The sequence below is a fragment of the Anneissia japonica genome, unplaced genomic scaffold (assembly GCF_011630105.1).
Source record: "Anneissia japonica isolate Jap-2015-1 unplaced genomic scaffold, ASM1163010v1 scaffold171446_len717541_cov154, whole genome shotgun sequence".
In the NCBI taxonomy this organism is placed as follows: Eukaryota; Metazoa; Echinodermata; class Crinoidea; order Comatulida; family Comatulidae; genus Anneissia; species Anneissia japonica.
In genome coordinates, this window is record NW_022696538.1 from 301,358 (window position 1) to 321,973 (window position 20,616).

The 20,616-nt window shown below is 34.7% G+C and overlaps 1 protein-coding gene across 1 annotated transcript in view; it reads right to left on the reverse strand.

The window, feature by feature from the left end:
* The window catches only part of LOC117102109 (leucine-rich repeat serine/threonine-protein kinase 2-like), a 75,546-nt gene that overhangs the window by 31,346 nt on the left and 23,584 nt on the right, over window positions 1-20,616 (reverse strand). The window contains exons 16-34 of the mRNA XM_033242310.1: window positions 20,449-20,529; window positions 19,691-19,827; window positions 18,845-18,898; window positions 18,113-18,230; window positions 17,396-17,487; window positions 16,218-16,337; window positions 16,010-16,106; window positions 15,410-15,508; window positions 14,471-14,704; window positions 14,212-14,307; window positions 13,142-13,327; window positions 11,416-11,604; window positions 10,889-10,981; window positions 10,086-10,306; window positions 9,102-9,215; window positions 7,302-7,438; window positions 5,165-5,316; window positions 4,571-4,691; window positions 3,381-3,492 (exon numbers count right to left, since the gene is read on the reverse strand). Of these exons, the coding sequence (XP_033098201.1) occupies window positions 3,381-3,492; window positions 4,571-4,691; window positions 5,165-5,316; window positions 7,302-7,438; window positions 9,102-9,215; window positions 10,086-10,306; window positions 10,889-10,981; window positions 11,416-11,604; window positions 13,142-13,327; window positions 14,212-14,307; window positions 14,471-14,704; window positions 15,410-15,508; window positions 16,010-16,106; window positions 16,218-16,337; window positions 17,396-17,487; window positions 18,113-18,230; window positions 18,845-18,898; window positions 19,691-19,827; window positions 20,449-20,529 (2,453 nt within the window). The remainder of the gene's footprint in view (window positions 1-3,380; window positions 3,493-4,570; window positions 4,692-5,164; window positions 5,317-7,301; window positions 7,439-9,101; window positions 9,216-10,085; window positions 10,307-10,888; window positions 10,982-11,415; window positions 11,605-13,141; window positions 13,328-14,211; window positions 14,308-14,470; window positions 14,705-15,409; window positions 15,509-16,009; window positions 16,107-16,217; window positions 16,338-17,395; window positions 17,488-18,112; window positions 18,231-18,844; window positions 18,899-19,690; window positions 19,828-20,448; window positions 20,530-20,616) is intronic.

Sequence of the window (20,616 nt, forward strand, 5' to 3'; positions counted from 1 at the left end):
ACCATTTCAAAAGAGAAATTTCACTTCTAGAAAACATGATGAAGTTTCTCAGCAACATTGAACATAAAAATCACAAAATCAGCAAAAAGGAAAACTAATATCCAAAAACCGTTAAAAAGTCGTCAAACAACAAAATCCGCTACTGTATATTAACACTGAATAAATTACAAGTGTTCTATTTCTCACCAAGTGGATTTATGAATAGCACTCTCCTAGGGTGTCTTTGGTAGGAAAAGAAGATTTAAACACTGTGGGTGTAATTTTTTCTTTGCAAAAAAATAGAGGGGGGGGGGGCATGTAAAATTAAGCATTTTCATCATGGTTTTATTTATTACAAACATATTCTTTCACCATCAATACACATTGATCCCCTTCTTTTAGGTTAAAACGATCTATCTTAAATTTTTCTTTCTTGAGTTTGGGACTATTATGTGTTTAAATAACTTAAAAGGATAACCCTGAAAAACCCTAGTAAATGCGCGCGAAGCGCGGAAAAAGTCTTTGTTTTTAATTCTAATTTCGTCGGAATTGATCCCAAATCCCTAAAATGTGCAATTTTTAGAGGAAATTGGCGTACTCTGACAAGAAATGCGCGTAAAACGTGCGAAATTTGAGGATTTTAGGCACTTTCAGAGGATGAAAAGGGCATTTATCAAGGGTGGGAAAAGATTTTCCAAAGATGGATATTTTCCCCTTGTCCCCGGAGGTACTGTACTTGAAAACAATAAGGAAGCAAAACTTACACGTCAAAAGTGTCAAATGTTCTCTACACAAAAACTGGACTTTATTAAAAGAGTAAGTCTACTGCAGGGGTGTTGTCAATGGAGATATGCACACATATCAGTGTACTGTCGTCACTGTGCATGGGGTTGTCTGACAGCACATACCTGCTGACCTCGATAGAGAGTGATTAATTGCACAAAGGTTTCCATGCTGGTGCATCTGCGCTAAAACTGTTTTTGTAGCTATGCATTGCGCGATATAAATCAACCTGTCAATGGAACCGTGTATCCATTCAATTATCTCAAAAAAAAAACAAAAAAAAAATTTTTTTTTTTTTTTTTTGTGATATAAAGGGGGGGGGGCATCACCCCCCCTAAATCCGCCCATGTTTACTTACCTTAAGAAAGCTAGAGTATACAAACTCCAAGAAGAAAGTAAATGTTGAATGTGTAGGCAGGTATCAACCAAATTGTAAGCAAATGCCCAAAATAAGCACAAAAATAATATAAAAGAAGGCATGGTCGGAAAGAAAATTCATTTGGAAGTTTGTACCCGAGCCAGTGCTAGAGAATGATGAATGTAAAGTATTATGGGACTTTACAATACAAACTGATCATGTAATAGAGATAAGAAGACCAAATATGATTGTAGTTGAAAAGAAAAGTAAACGTTGCCAAATCATAGATTTTGCAATACCGTACGGTAGACGCATCGAAGGGAAAGAAATGGAGAAAGTGATTAAGTATCAGGACTTAGCAAGAGAACTGTGGAAATTATGGAAAAATAAAACAGTGGTCATTCCTGTTGTAAATGGGGCATTTGGAATAGTTCCAAAGAATTTAAAGATAAGACTGGAACAAATTGGTATAAAGACCAGAATAGATGGACTTCAGAAAAGTGTGATTCTGAACACGGCAACGATCTTCAGGAAGGTCCTAGAAGTTTGAGGAGACTTGTTGTCACCAAGCTTCAGGAATAATGTAATTCCATTGGATATTGATCCAATGTGCGATACCAATGATATAATAATAATAGAAGTCTATTCAGTGCATTCCGCAAAAAAGCCTCAATGCACTTTACAATACAGCAAAGAACAACAAGTAGTAAATAAATTGGACTTGAACTACTATAACCACTTTTGTGCGTTAATATTATTAATATAATATCATTAAATTACTAAAAAATATAGTGTAGAGAAATTTAGAGCACTACATTGAATTTAGGATTTGGGAAAATTTACTACCATTGGATAGAGGGAGTTCCTATGACTCTTAAATAAAATTTTGCATTTTCAAAAGCCCTTTTTTAGAATTCTTATTTCTGGTTTTAACTCTGGTTCAACTTTACTTTCAGTACGAACTATGTACCATCGCGAAACGTGCAACTAAATCTGATGAAATTTGACCCCAAAATTCATTTAAGTGTGCAAAAGAATCATTTCTGAGTTGGTGATATATTTTGAAAAGTGTGGCAAAGTGTGAAATAATCTGGACCGAAGGTCAAAGCCAAATGGTCCCTCTTTTGTATCATGGCAACCACTGACTGTGAGCTTTATCTTTGTCAACTTGCTCAAAACAAGTTTTATTTGGTCTAATTGTAAATTATTTATTAAAAATGAACAAAAATGCACTTTCTTATCTCTGAAACACATCACAAGGCATATGTCTATCTCTATACATACTGGTAGCAGAGACTTGTGTTAATATTGATTATTTTTAAAATGTACTTTCACTGATGCATTGGTATATAAACAGACTGTTCATATATTGAGATTATACGCAAAGTAACCGCAGCTAACCTGGTATTACCTACAGTGCGTGCGCTGAGCCGTGAAGATCCTTTGGTCCCTGGTTAATTCCATTCGATGCTCTTTTTGTGTTTCAGCTAGAGGGCTGAAAAAGTTACGATAGTGCTCCATCATTCATATGAGACGTTTACTCCGTTGGTCATTTGTGTAATATGGTCATGTGCATGTTAAAGAAAGCATTAAACTCTTTAGAAAAGAAAGGGGATATTATCCTAGTGTACTACGCAATTCAAAAACAGAAGGACACATTGCAAACAAGTGGCTTATCCTTCGTGAGATCCACACTAAAATTATTCCTATAGTAACCTATCTTGTCATTTCGCATAAGTTATCTCTGATATCATTTGAATATAGTATGAAGTTTCACTTTTACAACAATTTAAAATAAAATAACCTTATATGCAGGTTATGTGGTACTTGCACAGTAAGTACATAATGTCTAAAGATAATTTAAATGTAAAAATAAAAAAGTAAATAAAATCATTTAAATGTGATTTAATAAAATAACATTTCAAGCCAGACAACTTAATTCTAATTTTTTCAAAATATCAACAACTTTGTTTAATCTAAATGGGAACATATCATTATATATGAAAGGTGCAACATTACACTTACAAATATATTTGCTGTCATTATTATACATTTTAGCAGAATTTTATTACATTTTTCACTGAATTTTTAAATTGTGAATGTGAATTATATCCATGATCTAAATTACACAATGGAAGGAAAATTCCAAGATTAAGATGGACTGATTTATGGGTTCTTAAAGAAACGCTGATATTTAAAAAAGGTGTAATGACATAATATTTTCACTGATATCAAATGTTGTTTTAAATATAAGTCCTACCTTCCGTATGGAATTGTCTGCAAACAGCAGTTCCCGAAGTGACTGGCTTTTCCAGTATGAAGGATCAGGTAAAACTGTCAGTCGGTTACCACTTAAATCTATGCTTTTCACCCTGCATACAACAGTTAAATTTTTTATTAATATCATAGTACTAGCTGTTAAACAGACTGTCCTTTAGACAGAATTTGAGGCAGAGAAAATATTTTAATAACATACTAAACTGATATTGAAAATACTATTTTATGTTTACTAATAACCATCAGTAACATAATTATGCCTATCATCATCATCGTCCCCATCATGGTATGGATTGGATTGCATTTATTCGGTGTAAACACCAAGGATAGCCCACGAAAGTCTAGCAGAAGACTTATTTCCAGTAGGGTCCTTCTGGTGGTGATTGGACAGTACACCGGGAGACAATCCCCTACTCTTTTCCGAAGAGTGTACTGTGTTCTTTAACGTGCACATGGCCATAAATGCACACGGGACCAACGGCTTAAACGTCTCATCCGAAAGACGGTGCGCTATGTAACTTGTATTTCAGCCCTCTAGCTGAAACACAAGGAGAGGCAGCGATGGGATTTGAACCGGGGACCTAGAGATCTCCATGGTTCAGCGCACACAGTGGCTGCCACCAGATTAGCCGACTGAGCTAAGCTGCTCTCCCTGTCATCGTCCCCATCCCCATCCCCAACATTATCATTATCCCCTCCATCATCAACATCATCTTCAACACCATCCCATTATCATCGTCTTAATATCAAAATCACTCTTTGTAGCAAGATTATCCACTGATATCACCATCTTTTGGAGTAACAACTGAGGTGCTGCACAAAGGAAGCTTGGGTAAAGGGGCCAAAATGAGATTGGATAAGATTTATATAGGGCTTCCAAATTTTCAAGATAATGATGAAAGGCCTTTTTTTTTTATCAATTAACAATCACATGTCTAGAACACAGAAGCAGCAAATCTCTTTTCAATCATCACTTTTTAAGGATGTGAAAAACATGTACAAAGGAGATGGGCATTAAAAATACATGACATAGAGAGGAAGCAAGTGTCATATTAGAAAAAAATTAATTAACAGTCATTATAATAATCATCTGATTATCTTCAATGCCAGAAAATTAATAATAATAGAGAATTGGAATAATTCAACATTAAAATCAATGTTTAAATAAATTACCATGGCAACTTCAGCAGGAACCTTGGAATGTATGGATGCTCGTTGATGGCAAGATTGTTTTTAGAAAGCTTTACAGTTGTAAGTTGGGTCATGTGACTACCAAGGTCATCAGGAAGAGAAGCTAGAAGATATAAAAATATCAACAACTTAGGATCATTATAAATGATACAGAACAAAAATATCATAAAACATTTACTCTTTTTATCCCGGGCTACAGAGTAATAGCTAGATGGATGAAAAATATGATTTCCTAAAACCCACTGCCTCTTGGAAGAAACATTTATTGTACTATCATTCCGATGTGAAGTCGCTTATTTAAAACACAGTATTAGTATATATGAAAAAGAATATGGTACAGTATTATTTAACACTAACTCAATTTACTAATTTAATGATAAATAATAACTATAAATAAATTTGAATAAAAATGAGACAAATGAAGCAGAAGAGGTCATCTAAAAATGGCCAGGACTGTGCTAACCAGGTCACTCAGGAAAGCAGACAACAGTATAAGTCATTAGTTACTGACTCAATGACCCTAACTAGGGCTAGGTTGTAAACAGAATAATGAATTAATAACATTCCAATACTTACAGAGCTGATTATTCGAAGCATGTAATGTTTCCAGCTTTGACATGTTAAGCAGGAACTTATGAGGTATATCAACCAAGGCATTATCACATAATTTAAGTGTCCTGAGATGCAGTAGTTGCAATGGAATGTTTTCAAGTTTTTCCAAATTATTGCTACAAGATACAAAAACACATGTGCAAGATGACCAAGAGAGATTAGTGTGGCTACTCTCTATAAAGCTTTAAGGCTATATTTCCTCAGCACTTTTAATTTCTCAGATAACTTCTTTGATAAATTATCTTAAAATTCCCTTATCTCATCATGCAAAATTATTGAAAACAATGAAATGCGTTCAACATCTAAACATCCATTTTGTTGACCTAGCAGGTGACCCTTATTTTGCATGAGGTGGAAAGGCCTAGGCCAAGAACAAAATCGTTTTGGTACTATTTCACTCTGGGAAATTTACTGTCACAATGGTGTTTCATTGTACTTCTATTACTTAGGGATTGAAAAGAAGATGAAAAAAAATGCTAGCTTTGTTTAGTGTGCTTTACAGTACAATAAACGATAGGTAGGAAAAGACTTAGGCCCAGCCAGGCACCGTTGCCAGTAGCCGTTTCAGGATTTTTTCTATATTTATAAAGATTTTTACATTGTTGTTTTGTGAGATCTTAGCAAAAATATCCAAGGGGCGGAGCTCTGCAGAAAGGGCCATTGGAACTCAGTCATGCATGTTTATTCCCACGACAACACAGTCGTGCGATGCGATGAGACTGATGCCTAATAAAGTACAGTTTAACAGTCAGCGAATACATCTGAGATTTAAAAGTGGTAAGTCTTCTGGAAATCATACCCCCAAAACTTGTCTACAATTAACACTTGTATTTATGTCTTGGTTGTTTGGAGTGAGGTGATAGTCTATCTATATAATAATAAACATTTTTAATGCTAGATGTTGCACTTTTCAATAACTTTCTTCTCCCCCATGTCCTCTGCAGCCGGTAAACTTCCATCTGTCCATGACAGTACCTCCTTGATTGATGATCCCTGAACTTCACCAGCAAGATAGAAATATATAGTACCATTTTGGCTTAGCAACTACTTTGTTATTTCCAAAAATTGTAATGATAAACACATCAACACCTCCTTGCTTTGCTGATCAAGGAATCATGGAATATTTATTGTTGAAATAGTTTCATCTGATTTGAATATTATATTGTTTAAGTATAATTTATTGTGGTTTAGGTAAAACGAATTAGATTACAACATTTATTGCTGACAAAACAACATGATAGAGTCAAAATTTGGATCCAGGTGCTTAAACAATGGGTTAAATATACACATAGATAAACATATATTTAGTGTTGCATTACAGACATTAAACTTATAATATATAAAAGAAACAAAAACAAGAGGAGTAATGTATTAATATGGATAAAACAATTTAGGAATACCTGAAAAAGTTTATTTATTATTGGGAGAAGGATATTGCAAACTGACATATTGAATATATTACATTCAAAATTCTACTGACGTATGCTTCTCACTGCATTTTCCCATTTGCTGTTAGCATTTACTTCTCATGTCAGTGTCCCATTTTCTTATTTAGTTTTTTCAACTTTATTTTAAGAGAGTAACCCTTCAAGCTGAACCAGAAATCCAGTTTATATCAAGGGATACCCTCTTTTAAAAATGACAACAAAAATAAAACTATAATTAATCTCCAGCACTATATAGTTAGGCCTATAATAATAATATTTATACAAATTTAAACTTTTCAAAGATAAAATATGTTAGAAGATAAAATAAACATTCAAATTTCTTTCACCAACATTTTGATTAGCTTCTTTCTTTTTCCAAATTTTTTCCTTTTGACTTTGAATTACCTTTTTATTGTTCTGCTTTTCATTTTTCTCTAATTTTCAGGAAAGCACACAGAGGCTTTAGCAGTATGTGCTATACAAGCACTAATAATAATAACAATAAAAATAATAATAATAATAATAATAATAATAATAATAATAATAATAATTTATATTAGCATTTAATTTTACAATGAGGTGGAACACACAATTTAAAATTATATCAATATTATTTCAATTCTCCAGAATTATTAGTTATTGTCACTGGCTTAATATCAAAATCAGCCACTTACCAGGATATGTTGAGGATTTGTAGAGCAGGGACATAGTTACGCAACCACTTTGGGAACACCTGGATGTTATTATTGGACAGGTTCAGCTCATGCAACGAGAAACAGGAATCACCAGGTTGCTTAGATACATCACTAATCTGGAATACAACAGGTAGGTTGAAAAGTTAATATATACCAAGGACTTTTAACTGTACCAGGATAGGAAGATCGCTGATTTTAAATGTATTGCAGAACTCATTCTATGGTTGGTGCACTATTGTAATGCTAATTAGTACAGTACTTAGGAAAGTTCTGCACAGAAGTATTGAGAAAATCAGGATGGGCTAAATCGTATCAGTCCTGTCTTAAAATAATAGCATACTAGTATCTGCGAACAATATACAGTATATGGCAAAGAGAAGCCAAACTAGTCACCTGTCGCAAATCCTGTTTTGGAGATAATGGCCAAAACATGCTCAAATGTGAAAATTTTGGAAATCTATTTTATTGCACTAAACTAACCTTTATGTATCTACAAATCATGCTATGCTGTTATTTTCCCCATTTTCAATGTTAAAACAAAAATTTTTAACAATTTGGTAATGGTTTTAGCCTAAGAAATGCCCAAAATCATAATCTTTGAAGGCTGATTACTCAAATATTGATTTTAAAACAGCTGTATGTTTGAACTCCTATATTAAACTTCATAACAAAATGTCAGATTTAAGTAGAGGACAAGTAAACCTGTCCACCTTTGCCTTCTGCTTTCCGCTAAGTTTTCTTCTGTAGGTCTTTCAAATTTTCTACTTGCCAGCCTGGCCCTAAAACTTTGTCAAAATCATTGAAATCAATGAATACTGAATGCTGCAAATTAGCCATAATTTTAAAAAAGAAGTTAACACAATGGACTGATTTGTTGAATGTTTATCTCTTTCCAGTTCAATGAAGTTCAACTGTTACCACAACTGAACTCAAAGAAATTTCTGAGCATGTGCAAATTAAGTGCAATTTGCTTCATTAGTTTCATTAGCATAATAATAATAATAATTCTGGATTTATATAGCGCCTCCCGTTGACACAACCTCGAAGCCCTTCAACATTAGTGCACCAACCACAGAACCACTCTACAGTGCGGGATCAGCGAGCTTCTTACTGGTACAGTTAAATGTCTTTGATTATATCATTGTGCAAAGTGCAGTAAAGAATGTGTCATATGTAATTGTACTTTTTATTTTAAATATTTATAGCATAAAAACATCATTCCACAATATCATGCAATATTCCAAACATACATATACACATATGAGGCATGTTGTGGCAAAATGGCTAAGTTGTAGCAAAAACTGAATTTCAAGTTATTGGTATTTTCAGATACCTGAGTATGTGATATTTAAAATGAGGAATCAATCATTGAAATTGGACAATTCAGGCCTAAGTTATTGTAATGTGAAAGTACAGCACTCTTAGAATCAAGATTAACATGATTTTGAGTAATTGCCTTCCAAAGTTATTTGTGAATACATTGTTTAATAGAATTAACTATCAAAATAACGTTAAATAAACGATTTGTTTACCACTTCCAGCACTAATACTTTGGTAAATGATTAATAAGACATTAAACTGTTGATCTAAAGTGAAAAACAAATTTTGATTTTAAAGCATTTTTTTGAGCTCCCATATTTTATAGCTCATATACTCAATGCTGACAACTTAACCATTTCGCCACGACATGCCTCATATTACAACAAAAATTACAACATTTTGAATTATACATTTAGTACAGTAAGTGTAAACAAAATTGATTTGAAATGGATGATGTACCTTGTTGTGGGACACGTCTAGGCTTTCCAGTTTGCTGCTGGACGTGAACATATGTGTCGGAAAATCCTTCAGCTTATTGTTACGCAAGTCAAGGTGTTTTAAATTAGATAAGTACTGCAATAGGACAGAAGAAAAATTATTATTCCTTGCATTTATTTTGATATAAATCCACAATGTATTAATGCAAAACTATAGTAGACTGCTTCTTCAAGCATACTTTTACCTCATCTGGGCCTACCTTAAATTCATTTATTCAAATTATTCATTTAACCATCCATAAAAATTCCTCCACACTTGCTGCCGCACAAATACAGCAATGTATTAATGCCTTTACTCGTTAGTGGGAGAATTTACCAGTCCACATTAAGGATGAGTTTGTGGTTAGCCTTTTATCAATTATTCATGTAATTTGTTATCTTTTTATAATATTTATAAGATTTGCCCTTCAAGTGAATTTAATTTTTTTGCTATATTTTTAAAGTGTTTTTTTTTTATGGTAATTTTTATAATTTCTATGAATTTACTGTACAGCAACTAAATGTTAATGCATTTTATAACTGAATTTCTTCAAATTAATTTGTTTAAAGCATATTTTATAGTAATTTATTATATAAATTTTATGTGCACATAGATATTTGTATTTTATTTTTTTGGATGGGTGTTGGAGAGCCACAAAGAAAGTAATTAATGTTGCTACTGACAATCTGGTCCACCTCCTGAAAATGCTTTTAATTTTTGTACTTCTTGTTTTTGTATGTGATAAAATAAATTAAATGAAATCAACATCATTACAAGGCAAAAAATAATATACAGTTGAACTTGCCTAAGACGAATCCAAAATGCAATTAAAAAATTGTTCGACTTAGATAAAATTTGACTTACAGATTGTTTATTAATGGAAACACAACAATTTGGCATGTAAAATAAGTTTGACTAAGAAATTATTCGAGTTAGGCAAAGCTTAACTGCACTAGAGACACATACTGGTGACAGTTTTGATGGAAAGACAGACAGCAAGTTGTTGCTAAGATCCAGCTTTTGTAGGCAAATGAAGCACCTTAGGAGATGAATATCAGCTTGGAGCAATGGTTCCAAACTCGGGATCCTATTGGACGACAGGTCTAAAAAATGTATTCGGCACTGGATTACCTCATGTTTCTCAGTGGCAGATGTACAAGCCGAGTGAGAACGGCGTTTCTTCACTTCTACAGAAAAAAACATACTCATGTAGATGAAGAGCTGAATAAAGCTAAAAACAATATAGTCACAGCGGTTGTAATGCATTAAAAATAATGATACTAATAACAACAATATATGCTATAGCGGTCTATTAACTCATAGCGCTGACATATTTCAGATGAAGTAATGTATATCTAATACCCCATTCAGACTAGCATCGCATTGCGATCGGTTGTAACAATTGCGACACCCAATCGCACCCAATCACAAAGTAAAATCGTGTGTGAAAGCTCACCAATAGGAGTCGATATGTAATCGATATTGCAATTGTTACCCGTTGCGATTGGGTGCTACAATCTTTATTACTCCCGATTACCAAGGAATCTGATCGCAACGAATCACAACTAATTCCACAGGTGTTTGGCTGAGGTCAGGCAACATAGGCCTAGACACTGGATGCCTAGGCCCTAGAATGTAAAGTTTGTTTGTGTTGGTCTAAATGCGTTCGTTGATTGCGATCGGGAGTAATCAGTTTTGGATTACCACCGATTACATAGCAACCGATCGCAAGAGAGTGTGATAACAAATTTAATTTGAAAGCAACAAACCTGAAGGAAGAGGTGTACTGGTTGTTGGAATTTCCCCACAGGATTCTAAAATGATATCTGGAATTGCTTGGTTAGTACCATCCATGCTATCTTCTGAGAAATCGGTTTGAGAAATTGATATTGAGGTAAATGACATACATTATTAAACAACTCACAAGAATATTTTCATACCATTTTTTAAACTAAACTATAGTTTTGAATGCTAGTCAAGGAAAATTGGGACCCCTGTTATCGTCCTTATCGGTGCAATATAAACATGAACATTTTCTTTTTATCGTGTGTGGTGTAGACCAAAGATATGTCACACAGCGAAACATAATCACTTTTCTAAGTGGCATATCCTTTCACAAAACAATAACACAAGAAGCCCTCATACATTAAGTCTTACTATAAGGCTTAGAGAGTGTTGAGAGTTTAGGTCGTGAAAATAAATCTTGTACCATGACAGGAATTGAACCAAGAACATTATCATCATACGGTGTGTCAGCGTTACCATCTGCTTTATCAATAACTACAATCATCCTTACCGTGCATATGTGATAGAGGCTCCTGGTTACTGTTGGCAAACAATGATCGTTTGTCCTGTATTGATAATGTTCGTTGACGGTTCCTTGGAATTGGTGGCGATGGCGTGGATGACGAAGTGTCACCTTTTGAGGGCGTGCTAATCCTTGATGCACCTGATGTGGAGCTTAGTGTGTGCAAAATATCAGGAGCTTAGGAATAACAAAAAGTAATAATAATAATAATAATAATAATAATAATAACAACAATAATAATGATAATAACAATAACAATAATAATAATAATAATAGCTTTATTTCATAAAGTGCAAACAATATCCATTTAAAATGTTCACAGGCAATGAATATAAATTTACAAAAAAAAAATCTGTATAAGTACCCAAATTTGTACGTTTTATTCATCTTTAATTACACACTTCAATAGAAATAAAAGCATTTACTGCAGCAAGAGACAATCAACAATAGACGATAACTCAATTTACCACATTCCAAAAATTAAAAAAGTATAGCAAAGAGGACTCAAGCCCCTTCCTTCCTTTTCCTTGCTAAAAAACCTATTTTGCCTTGCCAAAAAACCTATTTTTTATTCATTAAAACAGGGTTTACAGTGAAATGAATGTTATAAAATAGTAAAAGAATCATTTAGTTGTAGGAGTTTAAACGCACAGCTGTTTAAAAAAACAGTATTTTGAGAAATAAGCCTTAAATTGTGGCCATTTCTCAGTCAGAGATCATCACCAAAATGTTGTTTTAACATCAAAAATGTGGAAAATTACAACAGAGCATGATGTATAAATATATGAAGTTTAGATTAGTGCAATAAAGTAAATTTTGAAAATGTTGACATACCAACATGTTTTGGCCATTATCTCTGAAACACGATTTGCGATGAGTGACTGGTTTGGCTTGTTTTTGCCACAAACAATTTTCAATTATAAATGCATGCAACATTTCAATGTGGCAAAGACAAGATAAAACCAATCACTGCAAATCATGTTTCTGAGATAAGACTGGAATGTCAACATTTTCAAAATCTATTTTATTGTACTAAACTAACTCTTATGTTGTATAAATGTTGTTATTTTCCCCATTCTAATGTTAAAACAAGATTTTTTAATTATTTGGTGATGTCTCTGCCTGAGAATTTCCCAAAATTGTAAACTTTGAAAACTGATTCCTCAAATAATGTTATTTAAACAGCTTATGTTTAAACCTCTGTAACGTCAGAATTAAATGATTCTTTCACCATTTTAAAACTTTCATCTTTTACTTGTATTAATAACTAAATAACTGGTGACATGTTTGGCGGTTTGTCTTTGCCACAATTACTGTGCGGTTGGCGCATCGGTTGTGGCTTGGACTCCCATCCTCGAGGTTGGGGGTTCGAAACTCTCGCTGTGCAATTTGCTTGTGTCCTTGGCCAAGGCGCTTTATCTACAACGGTTGCCTCTCTCCACCCAGGAGTACAAGTGGGTACCTGGTAGGTTCGAACACAACTGCGCTGATTACTAGCTGCAATATTATGGAATTCTCCCCAGGGAGCTGAGTATGTGTTCCATATGTGTTTGATCCAATGACCAGGGTAGTAATGTAACTGGTACTGGTATTGGATATTTATATTGCGCCTTTCCCTTGCAGTTATGAAGCGCAAGCCAAGCCTCAATAATTGTGAAGAGCTTAGAGGCATTGTGCATGAAGCGCTATATAAGAGCGACATATTATTACTTACATGTTCCACTAGCATAATTTTCAAATAACCTAGGATCATGAGGATTGACTGGTAAACAACGGATGCTGGACTTGGATGTATGGTAAATACTTAGGAAGGAATTGTCACATATTGCTGAAACTGACAGAGATGGCCGCAGAACACTCTCATCTATGGAAGGCTTACGCATTCTGCTTCTTACTGGAGCTGGCAAGATAAGTATACCAATGTGTTACATATCAAACATCTATAGCAAACCAAAAACAAATGTTGCTTTTTCGAATTCCTGACTACTCACTGTATAGGAATCAATAGGGTGCTTGTGATTTGCATGACAACATGACATTAGAACGGATTCACTCATGCGTGAACATCCTAACATCCTCTACACAACATAGATTTGGACAAATGGCGTCCTAGAATCCACTTGACAACGTTCTTGTATGTGCAAATGACTTCTTAGTGATGTAATGTGTTTGTGAAATGTACATAAATATTAATATTTCAAAGCACAATTTCCTTTTACTCTTGGTCACTGAAATCATAAGCAGCCAATGGAAATGTGTAGCTTCTACCTCCACTCTCTCTAGGAAGTCTTTCTAGTCCTGCACAGGTTCATTCAGTGCAAACACCCTGTATTCCTCTAGGCAAGATTTAAGGTCACAGAGTGACAGTTCATGCATTTGAACTTTAAACCTATTTGAAAGCCTAAAACCTTATACTTATAACTTTGCCACAGGTTTTTATGTATTTAACTTGTAATATCATGAGTGAGCAGCTTACTCAGTCAGCTAAACTTGTGGCAGCTACTGTTAAAATCCCATCACTGCTTTCCTTACGTTTTTAAATGTAAATTACAGTGTGGAAAAGGGGGAGGGGGAGAAGGACAATCTTTTGCATTAGACCTTTACCCTTTGGTTCTGTGTGACAAATGGCCTATTTTCACAATGAGCAGGGAAATGTTTCCTGGTGTACTTTCAATTCACTCCCCAACAGACTAACGGTAAAAAAGTACACAGACTTTGATGGGAAGTCCTTTGGTGTATTTTACAGTGAGAAATCTCAAAATAAGCAAAACTTGTAATATTTACTTGGATTGTATAAACAATCAGTCGTTGATGCTCTTCTCATCCGCCCGCCTGAATAATTAGATTGTGGTGACCATAGATCATCCTGCAGTACAGAATCTACAGAAATAAATAAGTTAAACACAAATAAAAAATAGTAGTTACATCAAGTGTTTAATTTTGTCTTTTTGTTATTTAATGGATTTCATCCCAAAAATAGGATAAATAAAGAAATGTAAAAGTAAATAAAGATCCCAAACAAATAGTGCCTAATAGTCCTTACCTTCTCCAGAGCTAAACCCAAATGAAGATCTTCTGCTGTTTACATCAGAGCAGTTAGTCGAATTTAAAGCACTTAACGTTGACCCTATCAATCCCCTAGGCCTGACTTTAGAGCGTGACTTTCCATCAATTCCTGTTAGAACACTCTTCCGAGCCTGACGTTGTTCACGCTTTTCTTTTCTTGTTATGATGCGTTGTACAATTGCTGAACTACCATCTACTTCTGTAGTAGTGCCTGGATGATATATAAAAAGGTGTCGATTTTAGATTCAGAATAAATTGGAAAGAGCTGCGACTCCCGATTTTGCAGGCTTGCAATGGAACGAAAAAAAAGCGCATTAAGGTGTCCTACATAAAGATTGAAATAAATCCAATAGGTGTTCTTTACAATGTGGCATGCATTCAATACTAACAACTTTACATGTATATCAGCAATGGACAATGTTATAAACATTATTTTTTTAGAGGATGCCTCTAAGAAATGATAGTGTTGTTTTTGAAAAGACAGGATCACATTAAAAAAAAACCCCAAAAATCAAACCATTTTCTATTATATACTCTTTGATAGTAATAATGTACTATCTACTCTATGGGTCCTGGCCTGCAGGAAACCCAATATTTATTTATTCAAAAATGCTGAAATGCATGTGAATATAGTTTTGAAATATATAAACAGACCCATCTCATGACCAAAAACAAATCAAAAAAAGAAAAGTTCCTTACACCTACTAGGATCATTGAAGGATTGTTTAAATTATGTTTATAGTTTTGAAGATTAAAAATGCTAGGTGAATGAAAATGGTAGGTAATCAAAATGGCTGATGAATTGTGTGCTAAATTAATTGGTTACCAAGATTACAAGTTCACAGAACTGACATGGCTGAGTATTCAATATGGCCCAAAAATAATAATAGATAATAATAAATGTAGTTGCACATACCTGCCCCTTCAACTAATTCACTCGCAGAATAGAAAGTAGCATAAAACCATTTAGGATGAACATCATTTAACTGCAGTCCACTCCATGACACAATACCAGCTGAAAACATTTGAAAACTCATCAACACCGATAATACAAATTTAGGCCATTGTGCATGAGAAGGAGGCCTATAATAATCTCATGATCTTTACCTTCAATGTCTAGGCCAACAAACAAAAGCTGAATGAGAGCGAGGGAGCAGATTAGCCCATTCAGCTAATTTGGTGGTAGACATTGTGTGTGCGCTGAACCGTGGAGATCTCTAGGTCCCCAGTTCAATTCCCATCGTTGCCTCTCCTTGTGTTTCAGTTGGAGGGCTGAAATAAAAGTTACAATAGTGCACCGTCTTTTGGATGAGACGTTTAAGCCCTGTGCAATAATGGCCCATGTGCACGTTAAAGAATGCAGTACACTCTTCGGAAAAGAGTAAGGGATTGTCTCCCGGTGTACTGCTCAATCACCACCAGAAGAACCCCACTGGAAATAAGCCTTCTTCTAGACTTCCGTGGGCTATCCTTGGTGTTTACACCAAATAAATCCAATCCAATCCATGATCCTTACCTTCAATGTCTAAGCCAATGTACATAAGTAGTAAGCCAGTAATCTCATCATTCTCGGACAAACTCACTTTCAAACAGTCATGTAGATCATTCACTCCCTACGAACAACAAAGAAAACTAATGTAGTTAACTATTTAACTAACAGTACAGGCAGTAGTAGTGTAGCGACAGATCTTGGTTCAGTCACCTGGAACTTTTTTTGTACTCACCTGTTTAAGAAGGAACTCAACCAGTGGAACATTGTGATTTTTGATGGCATTGAGTATTGGAGGATCACTGCCACCTCCAGCATTCACATCTGCACCCAGCTGCACAAGTAACTCAACAGCCTATGAAAACACATATTTTGGTAAATTTTATATGTAAACAGACTTTTCTTACTGTTGAGGAAAAACAATTGTTTATAACTTTCTTCTTCTTCTATCCTGCTCCCCTATGGTTTTGCAAACTAGTTGCATCTAGGTTCAACACAAAATTACTGTGAAATGCATATAAACTATCGTAACCCTTAACACACACTGACTAAAACTCTACTGGCCTCACAGGGTTTGGTTCTATAGCAACCTGCAATATGAGTGGAATTGCAACTTGGTGGTTATGGAATGGTCTTCCACAACATATCAAATTAGCTGGTACTACAGAGTCTGAAAACCCTTCTTACAACCTTTCACTTTTAACAACACATGTCATGTTTCCTAATTTTTATCCTTATGAATTTACATGAGAGTCATTGACCGTCTTCTGGGGAGATTCTATGACTGGTGGAAATGCTATCATTTACTGGATGTCCAAGCCCAAGCCCCCACATGTTCCTTACTCGAGACAACGTTGTTGTCTTTTGCAGTGAACAGTAGTAGAGCCGAGGGCCTATTCTGAGGTGGAAGCATACTATCTAACTGAGTGTCTGGGTGCAACTAGGTGTCGGCGACGCTGTTTCAACATAGGTGGGTGAAGCCCTGTTCTGGACACCTATATCGGTAGCACGCATGCATATCGGAACTAATTTTTTACTGCTTCTTGTTGTAAAGCGCATTGAGGCTTTTCACTGTGGAGGGCGCTATGTAAGAGTAGCGTTTATTATTATTATTAATTAAATTAAGATGCTTGCCTTAAAATCATAAGGTCCTGGGTTCAATTCCTGTCAATTTTAACAGGACTTTTGCTCATGACCACACATACCTCCACTCCTCCTGACTTATAATGCGATTTAGCTTATACATAATAATTTTTTTTAATATCACTTTTATTCATAGTTTATCACATTTATTCATAGTTTGTATGTTCGCTACATTCCATGCTTGAATCTTCTTCAACTTGGCCCCAAGCAAAGATATAGCAAAGTTAATCAATTATATAATTTGTCAATATACATAATTAAAAGAGTTACCTGTAAGCGCCCTTCAATACAAGCTGAGCTAAGAATCTGGTCCTTGAAACAGCTGAGGATAGCAAGACACTCACATGCCAGGTTCACTATTTCTGATAAAAACATATGAGAAAATAATACCCATTTAAAACAAAATTGACATTACAATTCATGTTGAAGTAACATTTATTTCATTTTTTTAATGATACAATTAGTACATTTAGATAATTAATTATAATAATAAAAGAGAATATTATTAATAATAAATTTTATGTATAAGGGTGTGAGAGGTGCCTTGTTCAATTCCCGAACGAGCCCGTTATTTTTTTTTTCTCTAAAAAAAAAATAGATCTATAAATCAATCACCAAAAAAGATCTATCAGTCAGCTGAGTATTCCTAGAGCTCCTTCAAAATGATATAGTAACTATGGCTCGTTGGTCTAGAGGCATGAATGTAGTTTAGGGTGTGAGAAACAGTAACTATGGCTTGTTGGTCAGAGACATGAATGTAGGTTAGAGTGTGAGTGGTCCCTGGTTCAATTCCTGGATGAGCCCTAGCAATAAACTTAATAAAAACAATATATAGGCCTAGTAGTGTAAGCAGTACAGTAGTAGTAGACACAGAAATAGCAGTAGTACGCAGTATTGGTAGAAGCAGTGTAATTGCAGAAGCAATGTAATAATTAAACTATGGCACAAACTGTTTTAATCTTTTGTTCTTTTATAGGGTTTTCTTACGTTCATCATCACCATATTTTTCCAGGATGTGGAACAGTCTATCATGGATTTGGAGATCCACCAGTATTTTGGCAACATCCATGGACATTCCTGCCAGTAACAGCAACACCACACAGCCCTACAATAAATGAATCAGCTGTAACAGTATACACATGATTATAAAACCTTCAAATAACCATTATTTATGTTACAAAATACTAATACAAGTATGCCTCTAATTAAAGATGACTTTTGGGACCAGGTTTCCTAGGTCTTTAACATCTTTAAATAATAAAGATAAATTTCAATTTTGTTAATATGGACAAAAAGTGGTTTCTAATTGGAGCTGGTCATTAATGGGAGTGGTCTTTATTTAAAGGGAGACCTGTATACTTAATATTAAATGATGCAAATGCATTAATATGTATTGTTCATTTCTTTTTAAGAATTATAGGATACAGGGGTCACAGTTGTCCCACAAGTTATAGCAGTCTCCTAGAAACTGGGGCAGCCTCTCACATTCCGCGAGCAAGCAATAACCTAGTGGAAACTAACCCATCACCAGTCTATTAACCTACTATCAATTGTCTGGTGGACACTGCATCAACATGCTATTTATCTGGTTGGTTATTTGAATTGATCCAAATACATACAAAATATTTCTGCACAGAATATGTTCAGTACTTAACTAGTAATGCACCATTAGTGATGAATATAAGATAACAAAACTTTCATATTTTTTTAAATTATCACCTCTTCCTGAAGAGATTTTATCACAGCAAGCTTCTCAATACATTGTCTGCTTCCCTGGAAAAAAATTACATACTTTTAGTTTACTATTTATTTCAGTATAAAACTATACAAAGTTTGATATGAAAAAATTCAATTTAAAATTAAGATGAATATCTTATACTGTATACCAAGTTGGAGTTTCCTTACCAGTGGTGTATCTAGAAGTCTTGAAATGGGGGGGTACTGATGGGGGGGGGGACGAAGGTGAAGTGGAGGAGCTCGATAATCACTTGAGGGGTGGTAACTCACAAAATAAGGTGATTTTTAACTGCTTCCAAATGATTTTTGGAGGAGGACCGGGGCGGGGCACAAGTGCATCTCCTTGATACACCACTGTTCTTTACAGTTGCTTTAATAATTGACAGGCAGTCTGAAATTTAGGGCCCTCTTAAGCCCAGGACCCTGAAAAGCAAGCATCATAACCACCAAGCCACATCTCTATGACAAAGTGTGATCAGGTATTTTAGCTTAGAGTGCAGCTGCCTGCCTTCCAATCCAAGGACCATGGGTTCAATTCCTGTCCAGTGTTGCAGGAATTTTTCTCACAACCAAAACAACTCCACTCCCTAAACTTCATAATTGAGACTCCGTTTTTGTAATTTTTTTTTCCATCATGTGTGCATGTTTTTCTTGTGAAAGAGATTGCCACCTACAAGTAGGCGAGTGATACGTTTACTTGCCACATGTGTGTACCTACAGAAATACATTATAAAAAATATTAATGATTTGGGTACAAATACAGTTACATCTTTAGAACATTATCAACATCAGAGAACAACTTATGACAACTAATCCATAAACCAATACCTCTTGAGATGTGTTATCAACATCAGCAAAGTGTTCCATAGCTTTTATAATGACTGTTGCAGCTTCTTCAATTCCACTCAATTCTTTTACTTCACTCAGTAATGCTTGGAGAAGGATACAGCCCTTCATTATGATGTCTATTAAAATAAATCAACAGTAAATTAAATAATTTAACCATGAAAATGGGGTTTACAATTTCCAAGAGCCTACATTAAGCTTAGTAACCCACTACTCTAATAGTAACCCATATTCTAAAAGTTATCCACCCTAAAAAATTTTATCAAAAATAGTAAGACAGGGTTATTGTTAGAAGTTTTATCGCAATCTTCTTCTTGCGTATGATTTAGCGAATAATCACATATAAACAGTCGTAGCAGGGTCACCAACAAGCAGGTTACCAGAATGACCCCCCCCCCTCGCACCATTTACACTCCTGGGTGAAGAGAGACAAACGTAAGTAAAGTGTCTTGCCCAAGGACACAAGCAATGCGACGAGCATCGGTCTTGAACTCCCGATCTCATGATCAGAAGTCCAACACATTACGCTGCACCACACGCTCCTACGCTCTTTTACCGCAATAATCTCATCAAAGATTCTTGGTTCAAAATGTTTTACACTGAACCATGCGTTGGAATGTGTTTGACTGTAAAATGCTGAACGAATGAGGACATCAAATAATGAGGAATTAAGCAAGGTAAATTGTATCAGTCAGTGTATAAGGTAATTTCTACAATTATCAAAACTCAAAATAGCATACCTATATTGTTCGGATGGCAGTTCATTACCTCAACAGTAAGAGAGTAAGCATCACTTTGACTCAGTATATTAACCATACCCTCTGTAAATACAATTATCGTATTCATTTAATATTAATGTATATAAATTATTACATAAGTTATTAATATGTACAATAATTAGCTTATTC